Below are 15,354 nucleotides of genomic sequence, written 5' to 3' on the forward strand. Positions count from 1 at the left end.
TCAATCTCCCCATCTTTGCTCCACCATCCCCCCTCCACCCAATCTTCCGTGCTCCACCCTCCCACCTCTGCTCCATCTTCCCTGCTCCACCCTCCATCTCGACTCCATCCTCCCTCCCTTCCTCCCCCGCCGTCTGTCTCGCCACCCCTGGCCCTTCCCTCCCTCCTCTCCGCGGAGCCGCCCTCTCCTCCCATCTCCCCTCTCTCTCTCTCCCCCAGCCTCCTCCTCCTTCCTCCACCACTCCCGCAACTTTGTCGGGCCGCGGGGGGGCCGCTCGGCTCAGTGAGTGACGCCGCGAGGAGTGAGGGAGGCGACGACGGCATGCGAGGGGGGCACGGCCGCGCGGAGCGGCCCACGCAGCGTGGCGGAGGAGGCGGCGCGGACAGGTAGCGAGAGAGAGACGCGAGGGTGGGTGGGTGGCGGCACGAGAGATGCGGGACGAGGGACGCGGGGTGAGGGATGAGGATCGGATGCACAGAGGGCACGGGATGGTCGTAACCGCGGCGAGCCACAGGACGGTCTCCCCCCCCCCCTCATCACCGACTGGGTTCGATGTCCCGGACCGTGCGCGCGTCTCTCGGGGTCGCAGACAAAGAGGCTGCTGCCATGAGCGCAGTGAGGTGCTGGCGTGTGTCCGCGTGTCTTCCCCCCCACCGTCTCCCCATATTGCCCCGTTATGTCTCGGCATGGTCGTGCTCATGGCATAATCCCTTTGTGTGGCTGTGCCCGCGTCTCCGCCGCCTGCGTCTATGTGCCCAGGAATCTCGGCGCGTCTTTGTCTTCACGTGTCTCGGAATGTTGCCCCCACCCTCACCTCTCTGTGGTGCGTGCGCCCGTCCCCTTTGTCCCCTGTCTCCACGTGTCTCTGTGTGTGCGTGCGTCAGTTATTACCCCGTGTCTAGCAACTTGTTTGTCTGTCTCGCCTCTCTCTCTCTCTCTGTGCCCTCCGCGTGTCTCTTTGTCTCTCCGTCTCGCACGCGTGTGCCCCCCCTCCCCCGTGTCTCGGTACGTGTGTCTCAGTCTCAGTCATGCCCCCGTGGATCGCGACTTGTCTCGTGTCTTTGTCTCCATGCGTCTCCACATGTCTACATGCGTCTCCCCCCTCCTGTATCTCGGTACGTGCGCCTGCGTGAGTCTCGGCATACTCCTCTGTATCTGGCGACTTGTCTCCGTGAGTCTCCGCGTCTCCGTGAGTCTCAGTTACACCCCCCCCCCCTCGGTATGTGGCTTTGTCCTGAGCGTAAACATTGACTGCGCCTTCGTAAGGTGGTGGTGGTGGGGGGGTGCGAGGTGGGGCAGTAGGGGGCACGAAGGGGGTTGACAAGGCGGGGGGGGGGCTTAGGGGGATGCAGGAGCATGCGAGAGGCTGTGGGGATGAAGGAGAGGAGGGGGGGGTCTCCCGTGTTGTCGATATGCGTGGATGTTAAGGAATGTGCGTGGCAGCCTGGCTCGGATTGGCGATGATGGTGATGTGTGGGGGGGGGGTGGTTTGTGTTGCTCTATTTGTGGATTGTTATTTTTACGTTTTGTAAACACAGTTGCTGAGCACAGCGCAGTACTCCAACATGAAAAAGCACGACCAAAGTTGTAATAGATAAAGAGTTGACACTGTTCGTGAATTGATTAAGGGTGTCTGGGATTGTGAGGGAATGTGATGGGATGTGACGTGATGTGATGGCGATGTTTTGGCACGTTGGTGGATGTGACAGGGATGTGATGGGGCATGATGGGATGTGATGGGGATGTTTTGGCACGTTGGTGGATGTGACAGGGCACGTGATTGGGATGCGATGGGGCTTGATGGGATGTGACAGGGCACGTGATGAGGTTGTGATGGTTCGTGATAGGGATGTGAGGGGATGCGATGCGGATCAAGGGGTCTTAAATGTAGTGCAGCAGTGGAGTGTGGTGGATTGTGTGGTGGAGTGTGTGGAGTGTGGTGGAGTGTTGTGCAGTGTTGTGGATTGTGTGGAGTGTGGTGGATTGTGTGCAGTGTGGTGGAGTGTGGTGGATTGTGTGGAGTGTTGTGCAGTGTGGTGGAGTGTGGTGGATTGTGTGGAGTGTGGTGGATTGTGTGGAGTGTGTGGAGTGTGGTGGAGTGTGTGGAGTGTGGTGCAGTGTGGTGGAGTGTGTGGAGGGTGGTGGATTGTGTGGAGTGTGGTGGATTGTGTGGAGTGTGGTGGATTGTGTGGAGTGTGGTGGAGTGTGTGGAGTGTGGTGGATTGTGTGGAGTGTTGTGGAGTGTGGTGGAGTGTGTGGTGCAGTGTGGTGGAGTGTGGTGCTATTGTGAACTTCATTTCCGTGTCCACGAAAGCCTCGAGTTTTTTTTCCCAGAAGGGTCCTGCCAAGTTGTCCCAGTAGGGGGCGATGTTGCCGCTTTGTGTAATCCCAATTGGTCAATTTACAGGTAACGTTTCAGCGTCGTGATATTTCGCACCAATGCCGGTTGCGTTGTGTGTTGAGCTGTGGGAGGAAACGGGAGAAGTTGGATCAAACCAATGCAGACCAGGGGGAGAACATACAAACTCCACACACACTCAAAAGACAAGGGCCCTCCCTCGCCTTGCAAGTGCTGTGAGCGAGTAAGCACATGAGGAAGTGGGTGGCCAAATCCACGTCTTTGTCTTTCCGGCAGTGATGTTTACACACCGCACCAGGTACTCATGTGAGACCTAGTCGACCCAGGGGAGGGCCCAGGACGTGGTTGAGACAATTGCCACCGATGTTGGTCACGAGCAGGAATCGAAATTGGGTCGCCGAGTTCCGTAGGCGCGCTGCCACCCGCTCCCCCGTTCACTCGCGCACAATTCACGCGCAGAATGGGGCCCCGGGGGTTGAGCGGAAGCCCGGGCGGGCGGCCCCCTTCGTTCCCGCCGCCAGTCGCGAGGGTTCCCGCTGCGCTGCCTCCACCACCACCACCGCCGCCGCCTTTGCCGCGCCGCCAAGGGCAGTGGCGGATGACCCCTCGACGCCGCCGCCTCAGCCCCCGTGCCACGCGCTGCGCCAGCCTCGTGCCCCACTGGCAGCAGCAGCAGCCGCGGTCCGGCCTAGCGAGGGGGAGAACATCGCAGCGCAGATCCCCGAGAGATCAGCGACAACAAAACACAACACGTGGCCTAAAGAACAGGCAGGGGCTGCGGTTTCGCACTTAAAATCCGTGCTTTGCGAACTCGCAGAAAGTGCCATCTCGCAACTGCTCCTGCTGCGCTCCGTCTGGGTTGTCGCACGCACGCACCACACGCACTACACACACTACACACACACGTGTGTGTGTGTAGTGTGTGTGTACGGATGGAGCTCTGCCCGGCCTCGGTGTGGAATGGTCCAGCGCGCGCACGTAACTCGCTAAAGCCGGAGCGAGGGTTCGCCGTGTTCGATTCCATCATCCCGGCATCGCGGCTGTTGAAATAAAGAGGCAAAGTTTCTCAAATCCCTCCCCACCTCCCCATTCATGGTGTGGTGGGGTAAAATGTGGGGATGCCGGCCTCTTCCAGCACGTCTGGTGACCGCGGAAGAAGAGGCCGAGTGCCGCTCACTCGTTGGCTGTGGTGGGGAGCAATCTCAGGGCTGAACCGCTACAACCTCCACGTGCTTTCGTTGTCCTCCGTTTTGTCTGATCTGTTCAAACGCCCCTGGGTCGATAGCCGCTGGATGTTGAGTGGTGTTCGTCTTTTATGCGGATTTTTATTTATTTAACTGTTTCTGAGCACAGTGCCCCAGAGGCACAACGTGTCAAGCGGCCAGTAACACACAGCACCCTTATCGAAGTTGTAACAGATAAGAGAGCGTTAACACATTTCTCGAATGGAGCAAGATTATTATTATTGCAATAGCTTGGGAAATAGAGACGATTGGAGGGAATCCCGAAGTGTGAGCAGCGCAAGGGAGGAGCAGAAAGAGAAGCAGTGTGGTGAGTGAGTGGGTGGGTGAGTAGGTGAGAGGGTGAGTGAGTGAGTGAATGAGTGCGTTGTGACCTGCAGTATGGTGAGTGAGTGGGTGAGTAGGTGAGAGGGTGAGTGAGTGAATGAGTGCGTTGTGACCTGCAGTGTGGTAAGTGAGTGGGTGAGTAGGTGAGAGAGTGAGCGAGTGAGTGGATGAGTGCATTGTTGTGATCTGCTGTGTGGTGAGTGAGTGGGTGAGTAGGTGAGAGGGTGAGCGAAGGAGTGGTTGAATGCGTTGTAACCTGCAGTGTGGTGAGTAAATGGGTGAGTAGGTGAGAGGGTGAGTGAGTGAGTGAGTGGATGAGTGCATTGTTGTGATCTGCTGTGTGGTGAGTGAGTGGGTGAGAGGGTGAGTGAGTGAGTGGATGAGTGCATTGTTGTGATCTGCTGTGTGGTGAGTGAGTGGGTGAGAGGGTGATTGAGGGAGGGAGTGGATGAGTGCGTTGTGACCTGCAGTGTGGTGAGTGAATGGGCGAGTAGGTGAGAGGGTGAGTGAGTGAGTGAGTGGATGAGTGCATTGTTGTGATCTGCTGTGTGGTGAGTGAGTGGGTGAGTAGGTGAGAGGGTGATTGAGTGAGTGAGTAGATGAGTGCGTTGTTGTGATATGCTGTGTGGTGAGTGAGTAGGTGAGAGGGTGAGTGAGTGGATGAGTGCGTTTTTGTGACCTGCAGTGTGGTGAATGAGTGGGTGAGTAGGTGAGAGAGTGGATGAGTGCGTTGTTGTGATTTGCTCTGTGGTGAGTGGGTGAGTAGGTGAGAGGGTGAGTGAGTGAGTGAGTGGATGAGTGCGTTGTGATCTGCTGTGTGGTGAGTGAGTGGGTGAGTAGGTGAGGGGGTGATTGAGTGAGGGAGTGGATGAGTGCGTTGTTGTGACCTGCAGTGTGGTGAGTGAGTGGGTGAGTAGGTGAGAGAATGAGTGAGTGGGTGAGTGCGTTGTTGTGATCTGCTGTGTGGTGAGTGAGTAGGTGAGAGGGTGATTGAGTGAGTGAGTGGATGAGTGCGTTGTTGTGATCTGCTGTGTGGTGAGTGAGTGGGTGAGTAGGTGAGAGAGTGAGTGAGTGGGTGAGTGCGTTGTTGTGATCTGCTGTGTGGTGAGTGAGTGGGTGAGTAGGTGAGAGGGTGATTGAGTGAGTGAGTGGATGAGTGCGTTGTTGTAATCTGCTGTGTGGTGAGTGAGACGAGGCAAGTGTCTGTTAGACCGAATCCTCCACATGGGTGGAGGATTCGAAGAGTGAACTTCACGGGAAGAGCAAATCAATCGTAGCGATAGCAGAGTGACAGGGATGTGACTGACCACCAGTTCGTGAGCGAGCGGGGTGACTGGAGTTAATCCGTGAGTGCTGAATCATCAATCACCCTGCTGGCGGCACCAGGATCGCTGGGGAAACTGTTGTTGAGCTGCCTCACAGGACCCCCTCTCTTGCGATGGAGAGTTTTTTTAATTGAAATATTTTACCTGGAAAATCTCACGAGATGGAACATTTTGTTTGCAGGAGGAGGCCCTCCATGGCAGAGCGAGCGCGGCTCGTAATTGAAAGGTTTGCGATTTCACATCCTGACCGGAGGTTAACTCAACCCGTTTTCCAATCTGGGTCGATAGAATGAGTGCCCACTTCTGTGGGGGAGTCAACGGTGGTTGTCCTTTGGATATACTCGCCCCCCCCCCCCCGCCATAGTAATGCAACATTTCCACCACTGGCTCTGCAGGGCTTTGAGACAGGAGACGGGCGGCAATGCCTCAACGCTCACTTAAAACTATTATGAACTATTTTGTATTTTACCACGTAAGGCCTACTGAGCTATACGGCTCTTTTTCAGAAGCGACCTGGCCACAAATGGTTGCTCAATGCAGTGGCTTATCACGTGGAAATTTATAGCAGCCAAAGACTCTAAACGCATGTTTGCAAATGTGGCGGGAAAACCCGGAGGACCCGGAGAAAAATCCACGGGAAGAGAGCCACACAAACTCCAAATATACAGCATCAGCGTCGGGATGAAACCCACGACGTCCTGTATACCAGGAGAGGTCGTTAACATCTCGCCACCGTGAGCAGGAAGTCACTCTTGACTTGTTGATGACTTGATGGAGGCACTCGAGTGGCACGTAATCAAGCATTCACGAGGCACACACGCACGTAGTTTGCAGCGTTGTCATTGCCGCTTTGGGGAGGATGCGTTACGATTGCTCGCGACGTTGTTGTGTGGTGGAGCCGGAAGCGGTAACATGGCTAAGGCAGCGGCACGTCTGGTGTTTATGAGGCCACTCTTGCGTCGGGCACGTGGCAGCAATTACAGTGAAGTCAGCGACTTCCCCACCCCCTCCCTCTCTGTCGCAGCGGTTGAACACAAGCAACTTTCATGTTATGAAAGAAAATAGCCAGATGTTTATTATCGGCAGCGCTTGAAATAGTTGAGCTCTAGGAAGTGTGTTTTGTTTAACCAGGTGAGAACGCGAGAGGCCAGGATGGAAGTCTAATTCGCAAGGGTGACCTGGGTCACCAAAATGACAAAAGGAATGACATAGAAATTTAGAGCAAAACAACCGGAATAGAAATTATAGCAAAGACATCCTGATAGAAATAAGAGCAACACAAAAATAAATCAGAGCAAAACCAACGAAATAGGAATTAGAGGAAGTGAAAGCCAGACATTTGTTGGAGCTTGTCATACTTGGGCCAGACGCTGCTTTAGATCAGCCATATATTTATTTACGACGCTTTTGTGGTTACTCTTTGCAGAATGATTGCAGAGACTATTTAACCACGCATCATAACACAAAATCATCATTGGCGTCGTGGTGGAGAATGTAAGTAACAAAATAACTAAGCAGACAGGACGCCTCCTTCCGCATCTTGCCTCCAAATAAAAGCACGAGTATGTCTCTACACATCCCATTGGTCACACGACCTGGGAGCATACAATTTCAGCATCATCGGTTCAACACAAGAGAAACTCTGGATCGCTTTTGACATCTCGAGTCTCGTCAGCCGAGTCAGGCTTGTGTGAACCAATGCTGGTGAACTGCCGGATGATTATATTGCTATCACTCTCTGTTCGATAAGTATTTCGAGTGTGTGTGTTGAACTTCTATAGCACCGTACATAGCCAACCGTGCTAATGGGAGGTGTGAGCTACGTGAAGGAGGAGGCGTATTGTCTGCTAATTTTAGACATTACATGAGGTCGTCATGGACCTTAAGAGTCATAGAGACTGCAAAGAAGATGCATCTCATGGGGCCTTGGAGCTCCCTGACTGCAAAGAGCATCAATCCACATACTCGCGTGACCTGAAATTTAACATTTGGATCACACAGGGTCATTCAGGTAAGCATGGAGAGGCTACTTGTGGCCAGCATCACACTGCCTTGGCAGTCTGCGGTCATTCCGCATTGTGATGTGAAGGCCAAGAAAGAGGGCCCACTTGCCAAAACTTCACAATGCCCACCGTGTTGCCCGCAGGATCTCAGTTCGACTGCCATGCAGCTGTCGGACTTTCTGTGATAACTTCATTTGCAGTTGCGTTTGATTCATTTTTCCGTGTCTGCTTCCATACCAGTGCAATAATCACCCCCTGAATAAATTCATGTTGTTTATGTAGTTTAAGTTTTACTCACGTACGAACAGATTTTTCAAAGTTATTTGTCCAACCCAACTTTAATTACAGGGCATTTAAAAATATATATTATTTATGTTTGTACACTGTGTTCGATTTCTTCTGTAACACAGTTGAGTTTGCTCTGAATTCTATTTGAAATCTATTTTCTAATTTGAAACTTGACCATGTAGAGTTATTTTTGGATAATAGTTTTTTTATGCATGTTTTGTTGTTGTTGCAGTAACCAGGTTTCTTTGATGTAACCAGGGGCCTGAATACAGGAGAAATTGCGTATATAAACTAATAACTATTTTTAAACTAAACTTTTTTATTTTACCAGGTAAGGCCCACTCAGCTAAATAGCTCTTTTTCAGAAGTGACCTGGCCACAAATGATAGCTCAAAGAAGTGGTTTATCAAGTGGAAACATAGCAGCCAAATACTCTAAACGCATGTTCCTTTCTATGGAGGGGGAAAAAACGAGATAAAAATCCACGTGACCACGGGGAGAACGTGCAAACTCCAGATATACAGGAGGCGTCAGTCGGGATCGAACCCACGACCCTCCTACATTCTAGGCGAGCTCGTCAACACCTCGCCACCATGGCGTCCCACATATATAACAGGAAGCAATCGCCTTGCGCTACGAAGATTCGTAGCGAGAGAAACGACATTCACAGCCGTGTTTCAGACATGGACGGTCGCGTCAGTGGTCGTGATGGTTGACGTCACGACCCCCCCCTCACACCGCCGCCACCAGCCAATAGGCTGCAACGGGGATTTTGGCGCAAATTTTTAACGGACGCTGCTCCACGTTTCCTCCTCTTCCTCGGTGGGGGAGGGAGCGAACGTCGCGTTCGATGAGGTGGACGCCGCCCTTGTTTACGACGCGAGGGCGGTTGTCCACCTCTGTGAAAGGAAGCCGGAGTGTAGCAGTGGCGGACGCGGCAGCAGTGGCTGTGACGTGGGAAAGGAGCGCGCGTGGCCGAGATGAGCACGTGGCAACCATGTGAAATTTGCGAGTTTATTATATCCCTATGAATAGCGTTGGCCGCGTTAGAAAGGTGATCAAAGTTGACAGTAGAATTTAATGTTAACGATTTAATATTTCATTGTATCGTTATAAATAACGTTAACTATATTATAAAGGTTATCTAAGTTATTGTAAAGTGCGATGTTGTTAATGTTATACATTTATTGCATCGTTAGAAATAATGTTGACGACAACCACTCAACCACAACCCTTCCACCATAAGAAGCACTCAAGCAACCACAACCATTACACCATTTAAACGCCAATCATACAACACAAAAAGCGCGCCAACACAACCACAAAGAACCACACAACCACAACGATAGCCCACAACAACCAGTTTCAACCACAACCATTACACCATTCAAACCACAATCATACATCACAAGAAGTACAACACCATCACAACTACACATGCAAACAACACAACCGCAGAATAACGAACGACAATAGCGGAGATCTCTCCTTGCACCGGGTAGACGTGATAGACGTGCGGACGCTCGCTTATCGTACGTCCGTTCTCGCGGAAATGTCCGCGGTCCCCGTTGTAAACGCCGTGGGGAACTAGGGAATGCGAAAGATCGTGGCCTACGCAGCTTTTTTTTTTATCGGGCCCCATGTCCCCATTTAAAATGAAAATGTATTGCCCAACGGGGTTTTAACTGCCCGAAAAAATGAAACCTAAAGATAAATGTAGTTGGTTTTTTTATTCTCTCATTTTTGTTCGATTGGTTTTTCTTCCGATTTCTGTTTGCCTCATTGCCGTACTTTATTGTAATGATTTTTTTGTATCATATTGGTGACCCAGGCCACGTTAGCAAATGAGTCTGATCCTCGCCCCTTGAGTTCTCACCTGCTTGAACAAAATCAACTAAACGGATTAAACTGTGAATTAGCTGCTTCTGAACAATCCTGCCATAGTTTTGACATGAGCTTGCTTTATGCACAAAAGCCAAATATTCGTTACGTTTGTAAAGAGACAGATATGGGAAGGGGAGGCGTCATGTCTGACTCGTGATTATTTTATCACTGGCTTCTGCGAGATTGCAAGGCAGGCTTGGCAGCCAGGCCTGGCGAGGGGAGACGCGTGGATGATGTGTTGGGGGAATGGAGGAGGATGGCACCAGGCGGCCAATCGCATGCAGCGCTTGGTTGAGGCAGGGAGCGAGGGTTGGGTTGAGAGTGTCTCTGCTCTCTGTGCGTGGTGGAGGGAGCGAGGGTTGGGTTGAGAGTGTCTCTGCTCTCTGTGTGTGGTGGAGGGAGCGAGGGTTGGGTTGAGAGTGGCTCTGCTCTCTGTGCGTGGTGGAGGGAGCGAGGGTTGGGTTGAGAGTGGATCTGCTCTCTGTGCGTGGTGGAGGGAGCGAGGGTTAGGTTGAGAGTGTCTCTGCTCTCTGTGCGTGGTGGAGGGAGCGAGGGTTGGGTTGAGAGTGTCTCTGCTCTCTGTGCGTGGTGGAGGGAGCGAGGGTTGGGTTGAGAGTGGCTCTGCTCTTTGTGCGTGGTGGAGGGAGCGAGGGTTGGGTTGAGAGTGGCTCTGCTCTCTGTGCGTGGTGGAGGAAGCGAGGGTTGGGTTGAGAGTGGATCTGCTCTCTGTGCGTGGTGGAGGGAGCGAGGGTTGGGTTGAGAGTGTCTCTGCTCTCTGTGCGTGGTGGAGAGAGCGAGGGTTGGGTTGAGAGTGTCTCTGCTCTCTGTGCGTGGTGGAGGGAGCGAGGGTTGGGTTGAGAGTGTCTCTGCTCTCTGTGCGTGGTGGAGGGAGCGAGGGTTGGGTTGAGAGTGTCTCTGCTCTCTGTGCGTGGTGGAGGGAGAGAGGGTTGGGTTGAGATTGGCTCTGCTCTCTGTGCGTGGTGGAGGGAGCGAGGGTTGGGTTGAGAGTGTCTCTGCTCTCTGTGTGTGGTGGAGGGAGCGAGGGTTGGGTTGAGAGTGGCTCTGCTCTCTGTGCGTGGTGGAGGGAGCGAGGGTTGGGTTGAGAGTGGATCTGCTCTCTGTGCGTGGTGGAGGGAGCGAGGGTTGGGTTGAGAGTGGCTCTGCTCTCTGTGCGTGGTGGAGGGAGCGAGGGTTGGGTTGAGAGTGTATCTGCTCTCTGTGTGTGGTGGAGGGAGCGAGGGTTGGGTTGAGAGTGTCTCTGCTCTCTGTGCGTGGTGGAGGGAGCGAGGGTTGGGTTGAGAGTGGATCTGCTCTCTGTGCGTGGTGGAGGGAGCGAGGGTTGGGTTGAGAGTGTCTCTGCTCTCTGTGCGTGGTGGAGGGAGCGAGGGTTGGGTTGAGAGTGTCTCTGCTCTCTGTGTGTGGTGGAGGGAGCGAGGGTTGGGTTGAGAGTGTCTCTGCTCTCTGTGCGTGGTGGAGGGAGCGAGGGTTGGGTTGAGAGTGGCTCTGCTCTCTGTGCGTGGTGGAGGGAGCGAGGGTTGGGTTGAGAGTGGATCTGCTCTCTGTGCGTGGTGGAGGGAGCGAGGGTTGGGTTGAGAGTGGCTCTGCTCTCTGTGCGTGGTGGAGGGAGCGAGGGTTGGGTTGAGAGTGTATCTGCTCTCTGTGTGTGGTGGAGGGAGCGAGGGTTGGGTTGAGAGTGTCTCTGCTCTCTGTGCGTGGTGGAGGGAGCGAGGGTTGGGTTGAGAGTGGATCTGCTCTCTGTGCGTGGTGGAGGGAGCGAGGGTTGGGTTGAGAGTGTCTCTGCTCTCTGTGCGTGGTGGAGGGAGCGAGGGTTGGGTTGAGAGTGTCTCTGCTCTCTGTGTGTGGTGGAGGGAGCGAGGGTTGGGTTGAGAGTGTCTCTGCTCTCTGTGCGTGGTGGAGGGAGCGAGGGTTGGGTTGAGAGTGTCTCTGCTCTCTGTGCGTGGTGGAGGGAGCGAGGGTTGGGTTGAGAGTGTCTCTGCTCTCTGTGTGTGGTGGAGGGAGCGAGGGTTGGGTTGAGAGTGTCTCTGCTCTCTGTGCGTGGTGGAGGGAGCGAGGGTTGGGTTGAGAGTGTCTCTGCTCTCTGTGCGTGGTGGAGGGAGCGAGGGTTGGGTTGAGAGTGGATCTGCTCTCTGTGCGTGGTGGAGGGAGCGAGGGTTGGGTTGAGAGTGTCTCTGCTCTCTGTGTGTGGTGGAGGGAGCGAGGGTTGGGTTGAAAGTGGCTCTGCTCTCTGTGTGTGGTGGAGGGAGCGAGGGTTGGGTTGAGAGTGGATCTGCTCTCTGTGCGTGGTGGAGGGAGCGAGGGTTGGGTTGAAAGTGTCTCTGCTCTCTGTGCGTGGTGGAGGGAGCGAGGGTTGGGTTGAGAGTGTCTCTGCTCTCTGTGCGTGGTGGAGGGAGCGAGGGTTGGGTTGAGAGTGTCTCTGCTCTCTGTGTGTGGTGGAGGGAGCGAGGGTTGGGTTGAGAGTGTCTCTGCTCTCTGTGCGTGGTGGAGGGAGCGAGGGTTGGGTTGAGAGTGTCTCTGCTCTCTGTGCGTGGTGGAGGGAGCGAGGGTTGGGTTGAGAGTGGATCTGCTCTCTGTGCGTGGTGGAGGGAGCGAGGGTTGGGTTGAGAGTGTCTCTGCTCTCTGTTCGTGGTGGAGGGAGCGAGGGTTGGGTTGAGAGTGTCTCTGCTCTCTGTGTGTGGTGGAGGGAGCGAGGGTTGGGTTGAGAGTGTCTCTGCTCTCTGTGCGTGGTGGAGGGAGCGAGGGTTGGGTTGAGAGTGGATCTGCTCTCTGTGCGTGGTGGAGGGAGCGAGGGTTGGGTTGAGAGTGTCTCTGTTCGTGGTGGAGGGAGCGAGGGTTGGGTTGAGAGTGTCTCTGCTCTCTGTGCGTGGTGGAGGGAGCGAGGGTTGGGTTGAGAGTGTCTCTGCTCTCTGTGCGTGGTGGAGGGAGCGAGGGTTGGGTTGAGAGTGTCTCTGCTCTCTGTGTGTGGTGGAGGGAGCGAGGGTTGGGTTGAGAGTGTCTCTGCTCTCTGTGCGTGGTGGAGGGAGCGAGGGTTAGGTTGAGAGTGTCTCTGCTCTCTGTGCGTGGTGGAGGGAGCGAGGGTTGGGTTGAGAGTGTCTCTGCTCTCTGTGCGTGGTGGAGGGAGCGAGGGTTGGGTTGAGAGTGTCTCTGCTCTCTGTGTGGTGGAGGGAGCGAGGGTTGGGTTGAGAGTGGATCTGCTCTCTGTGTGTGGTGGAGGGAGCGAGGGTTGGGTTGATAGTGTCTCTGCTCTCTGTGCGTGGTGGAGGGAGCGAGGATTTTGTTGAGAGTGGCTCTGCTCTCTGTGCGTGGTGGAGGGAGCGAGGGTTGGGTTGAGAGTGGCTCTGCTCTGTGTGTGGTGGAGGGAGCGAGGGTTGGGTTGTGAGTGGTTCTGCTCGCCTATGGCGTCTCAGGCAGCGCAGTCACCACGTGCTCATTCATGCCCCCTGGGTAACCCTGCCAATTTAAGTGGCTGTCTCTCATCGCATGCACCCACCTTCTGCGGCTAGACACAAGCATTGCTGAATATCGGTTGTTAATTAAAATATTGCACGTGGAGAATCCTCTGAGGCGGAGCATCTCATTTTGCAATGGTGTCCAGGGTGTCAATTGACACACGTACAGCAAACACGGGACGGCACGTATACCCATGCATACACTCACAGATACACACATGTACACTCACGCACACATATATTAACCACCTTTAACCACTAAGTAGCGGTGACAGGCTAGGTGCACCTTTGTGGTCACATGAAGTGTCGGAAGTTTCGCTAGCAGGAGGTCACGGGACTGACCCATGTGCAGTGAGTTGACTGAGATGCCTAGTAGATGCACCACCTGTGCTCCCCACTGTGCCAATTTGCTGTGTTTAGCCGCCCAGCACTCCTTATGTTCTGAGCGTTACTCCTATGCCCTCCGCGGTTGTTGGAGGGTGGCCGTTAAACAATGTAGGGACCAGATAACATCCCTGTCTCACTTCAAGGTGAGCAGGAATGGTTCCGACTTCCAGCCACGCAGCTTTACCCAGACCTGCCCACCATCATGAATGATTGTGAGCAGAAGGTCATACTCGGAAAACATGAGGAATAACCCAGAGCCCTGGCCCCTTGAATGTATCATATGCCTTGTCCAGATCAATAATGCAGAGATGCATGATCCTGCTGAAATCTCATGCATCTCAGTGTAGTCGAGAGACAGAGAATATGGCGTCAGTGCAGGACTGCCCCGGTCTGAAACCACATTGGGGATCTGCAATTCTCTCTCCAACGTGCCTGGCAAGGCGCCGTTGCATAATCCTTGCCCGGAGCTTTCCCGGCTTCACACAGAGGAGGGATATGTCTACGTAGTTATTGCAATTAGTGCGGTCCCCCTTCTTAAAAATAGGGACCATTAGGGCATCTTTCCAATCCTGCACAACCTGTCCTGTGGACCAGACGGTGGTAATGATGTCATATAGGGCAGCCTGTACACAAACCCCACCCTCAGAAAATTCACTTCAAAGGTCATCTCTGCCTCGTGCTTTAGCTGGTCTCAGACTAGATCGCCCTTCACCCTTCCTCATTAGATGACACATCAGCCAGTCAATCACAGAGGGTGACTTCTTCCTCCAAAAATTGAGGCACTGCAGCCCCCTGCAGGATCAAGCCTACCTTGCCCTATGGTGTAATCTGAACTGAGAGGGTTTCTCTTCCCCAAAGACCTCGCAGGAATGCTCAGAAAATCTGCAAACCTCTTTCTGTGGGTCAGATTGGATCCCCATTTGTTCCCTAAAGGATGGTAATCGGTGTGGCTCTGCAAGTTACGTTATTGATGGAATTAACGAGTGATTTGTGATGCCAAGATGCTGAGGCAGTTTCCATCTCAGCAACCCGCAACCACCAATCATCTTTGCAGCACCATACGGCTCCCCAAACCTCTGAGAGAAGGCTGTGGTAAGCCTCCTCATTCTCAGAGTGGGATATTGTAGATGGTGGGAGTGGGCAAGCCGCTCTCTCTCAGGTAGCCAGAACACCTCCTCCATCAGCTAGGGTCTCTGAGGAGGTCTGGACCACGTACCAGATGCAGCCATTGCAACTATGAGCCACAGTCCTGAACCTCACCCATTTCGGACATGTGCCTACCCACACTCTCTGTGCCGCCACTATGTTGCAAGCAGATGTTCTTTCTTGGACCCAGTGTGCATTTATGATGTGTGGATGCACCGATGCAGGAACAGCGTGTTGGTGCTTACTATCCCATGGGATTCTCAGAAGTTTAGCAACCTCTTACCATTGTCATTGAGCTAATCTGACCCATGTCTTCCAATCACTCCAGCCCTGTTGCCTGTATCATGACTCACTCAAGTCACTAAACAAGATGACTATTGTGAGGGACCACTTTAGCCAGCACCTGTAACAGGAGGTCATAGAAGACAGCTGACTCAACCTTGCCGGAATCTTTCGACTGATATTCACTTTCGGTGGGGGAGTAAGCCACCACCACCATTCCTCACCTCCTGTGGATAGCTAGACGAGTTCACAACAGCCTGGGACTTGGAGCTTCCCAAACCTCGTCTCCACGCTCCACTGCCACCTTTATTCTATTATTCATAAGAAGAGCCGCTCCCTGTTATTTACCAGTATCCTGCCCCGAGTGGAGGACTGTCCACCCCACTTGATGACCGGAGCCAAAGCCAGTCCACCAGACCTCCTGTATTCCACAGAGCTCCAGGCTGTACCGGAGCAGCTCCCGACAGATGAATGGCAGCCTGTCCATTCAGAAATTGCGCATTGCCAACCGCAGTGGTTTCCCCCTGCTTCTAGAGAAACCCCGAGGGGGTAGATTGGGGAGGGGGCGGGTACCGTCTTCTGGCTCCGTCAAACGGGGTTTGGCTAGAAAATGTCATTGTCTGCCTGTCCCTCCGGGGTCTTGGG

At 53.7% G+C, this 15,354-nt stretch overlaps 1 protein-coding gene across 2 annotated transcripts in view; it reads left to right on the forward strand.

Annotated features, from left to right (window-relative positions):
- Positions 1-215: 215 nt before the first annotated feature.
- The window catches only part of LOC144726635 (uncharacterized), a 92,266-nt gene continuing 77,127 nt past the window's right edge, over positions 216-15,354 (forward strand). For both annotated transcript variants that reach the window (XM_078605374.1, XM_078605375.1), the window contains exon 1: positions 216-386. In XM_078605374.1, coding sequence (XP_078461500.1) covers positions 322-386 — 65 coding nt within the window. In that variant the 5' untranslated portion in view covers positions 216-321. The remainder of the gene's footprint in view (positions 387-15,354) is intronic.

Source organism: Lampetra planeri, chromosome 24, assembly GCF_965212315.1.
Source record: "Lampetra planeri chromosome 24, kcLamPlan1.2.h2, whole genome shotgun sequence".
NCBI lineage: Eukaryota > Metazoa > Chordata > Hyperoartia > Petromyzontiformes > Petromyzontidae > Lampetra > Lampetra planeri.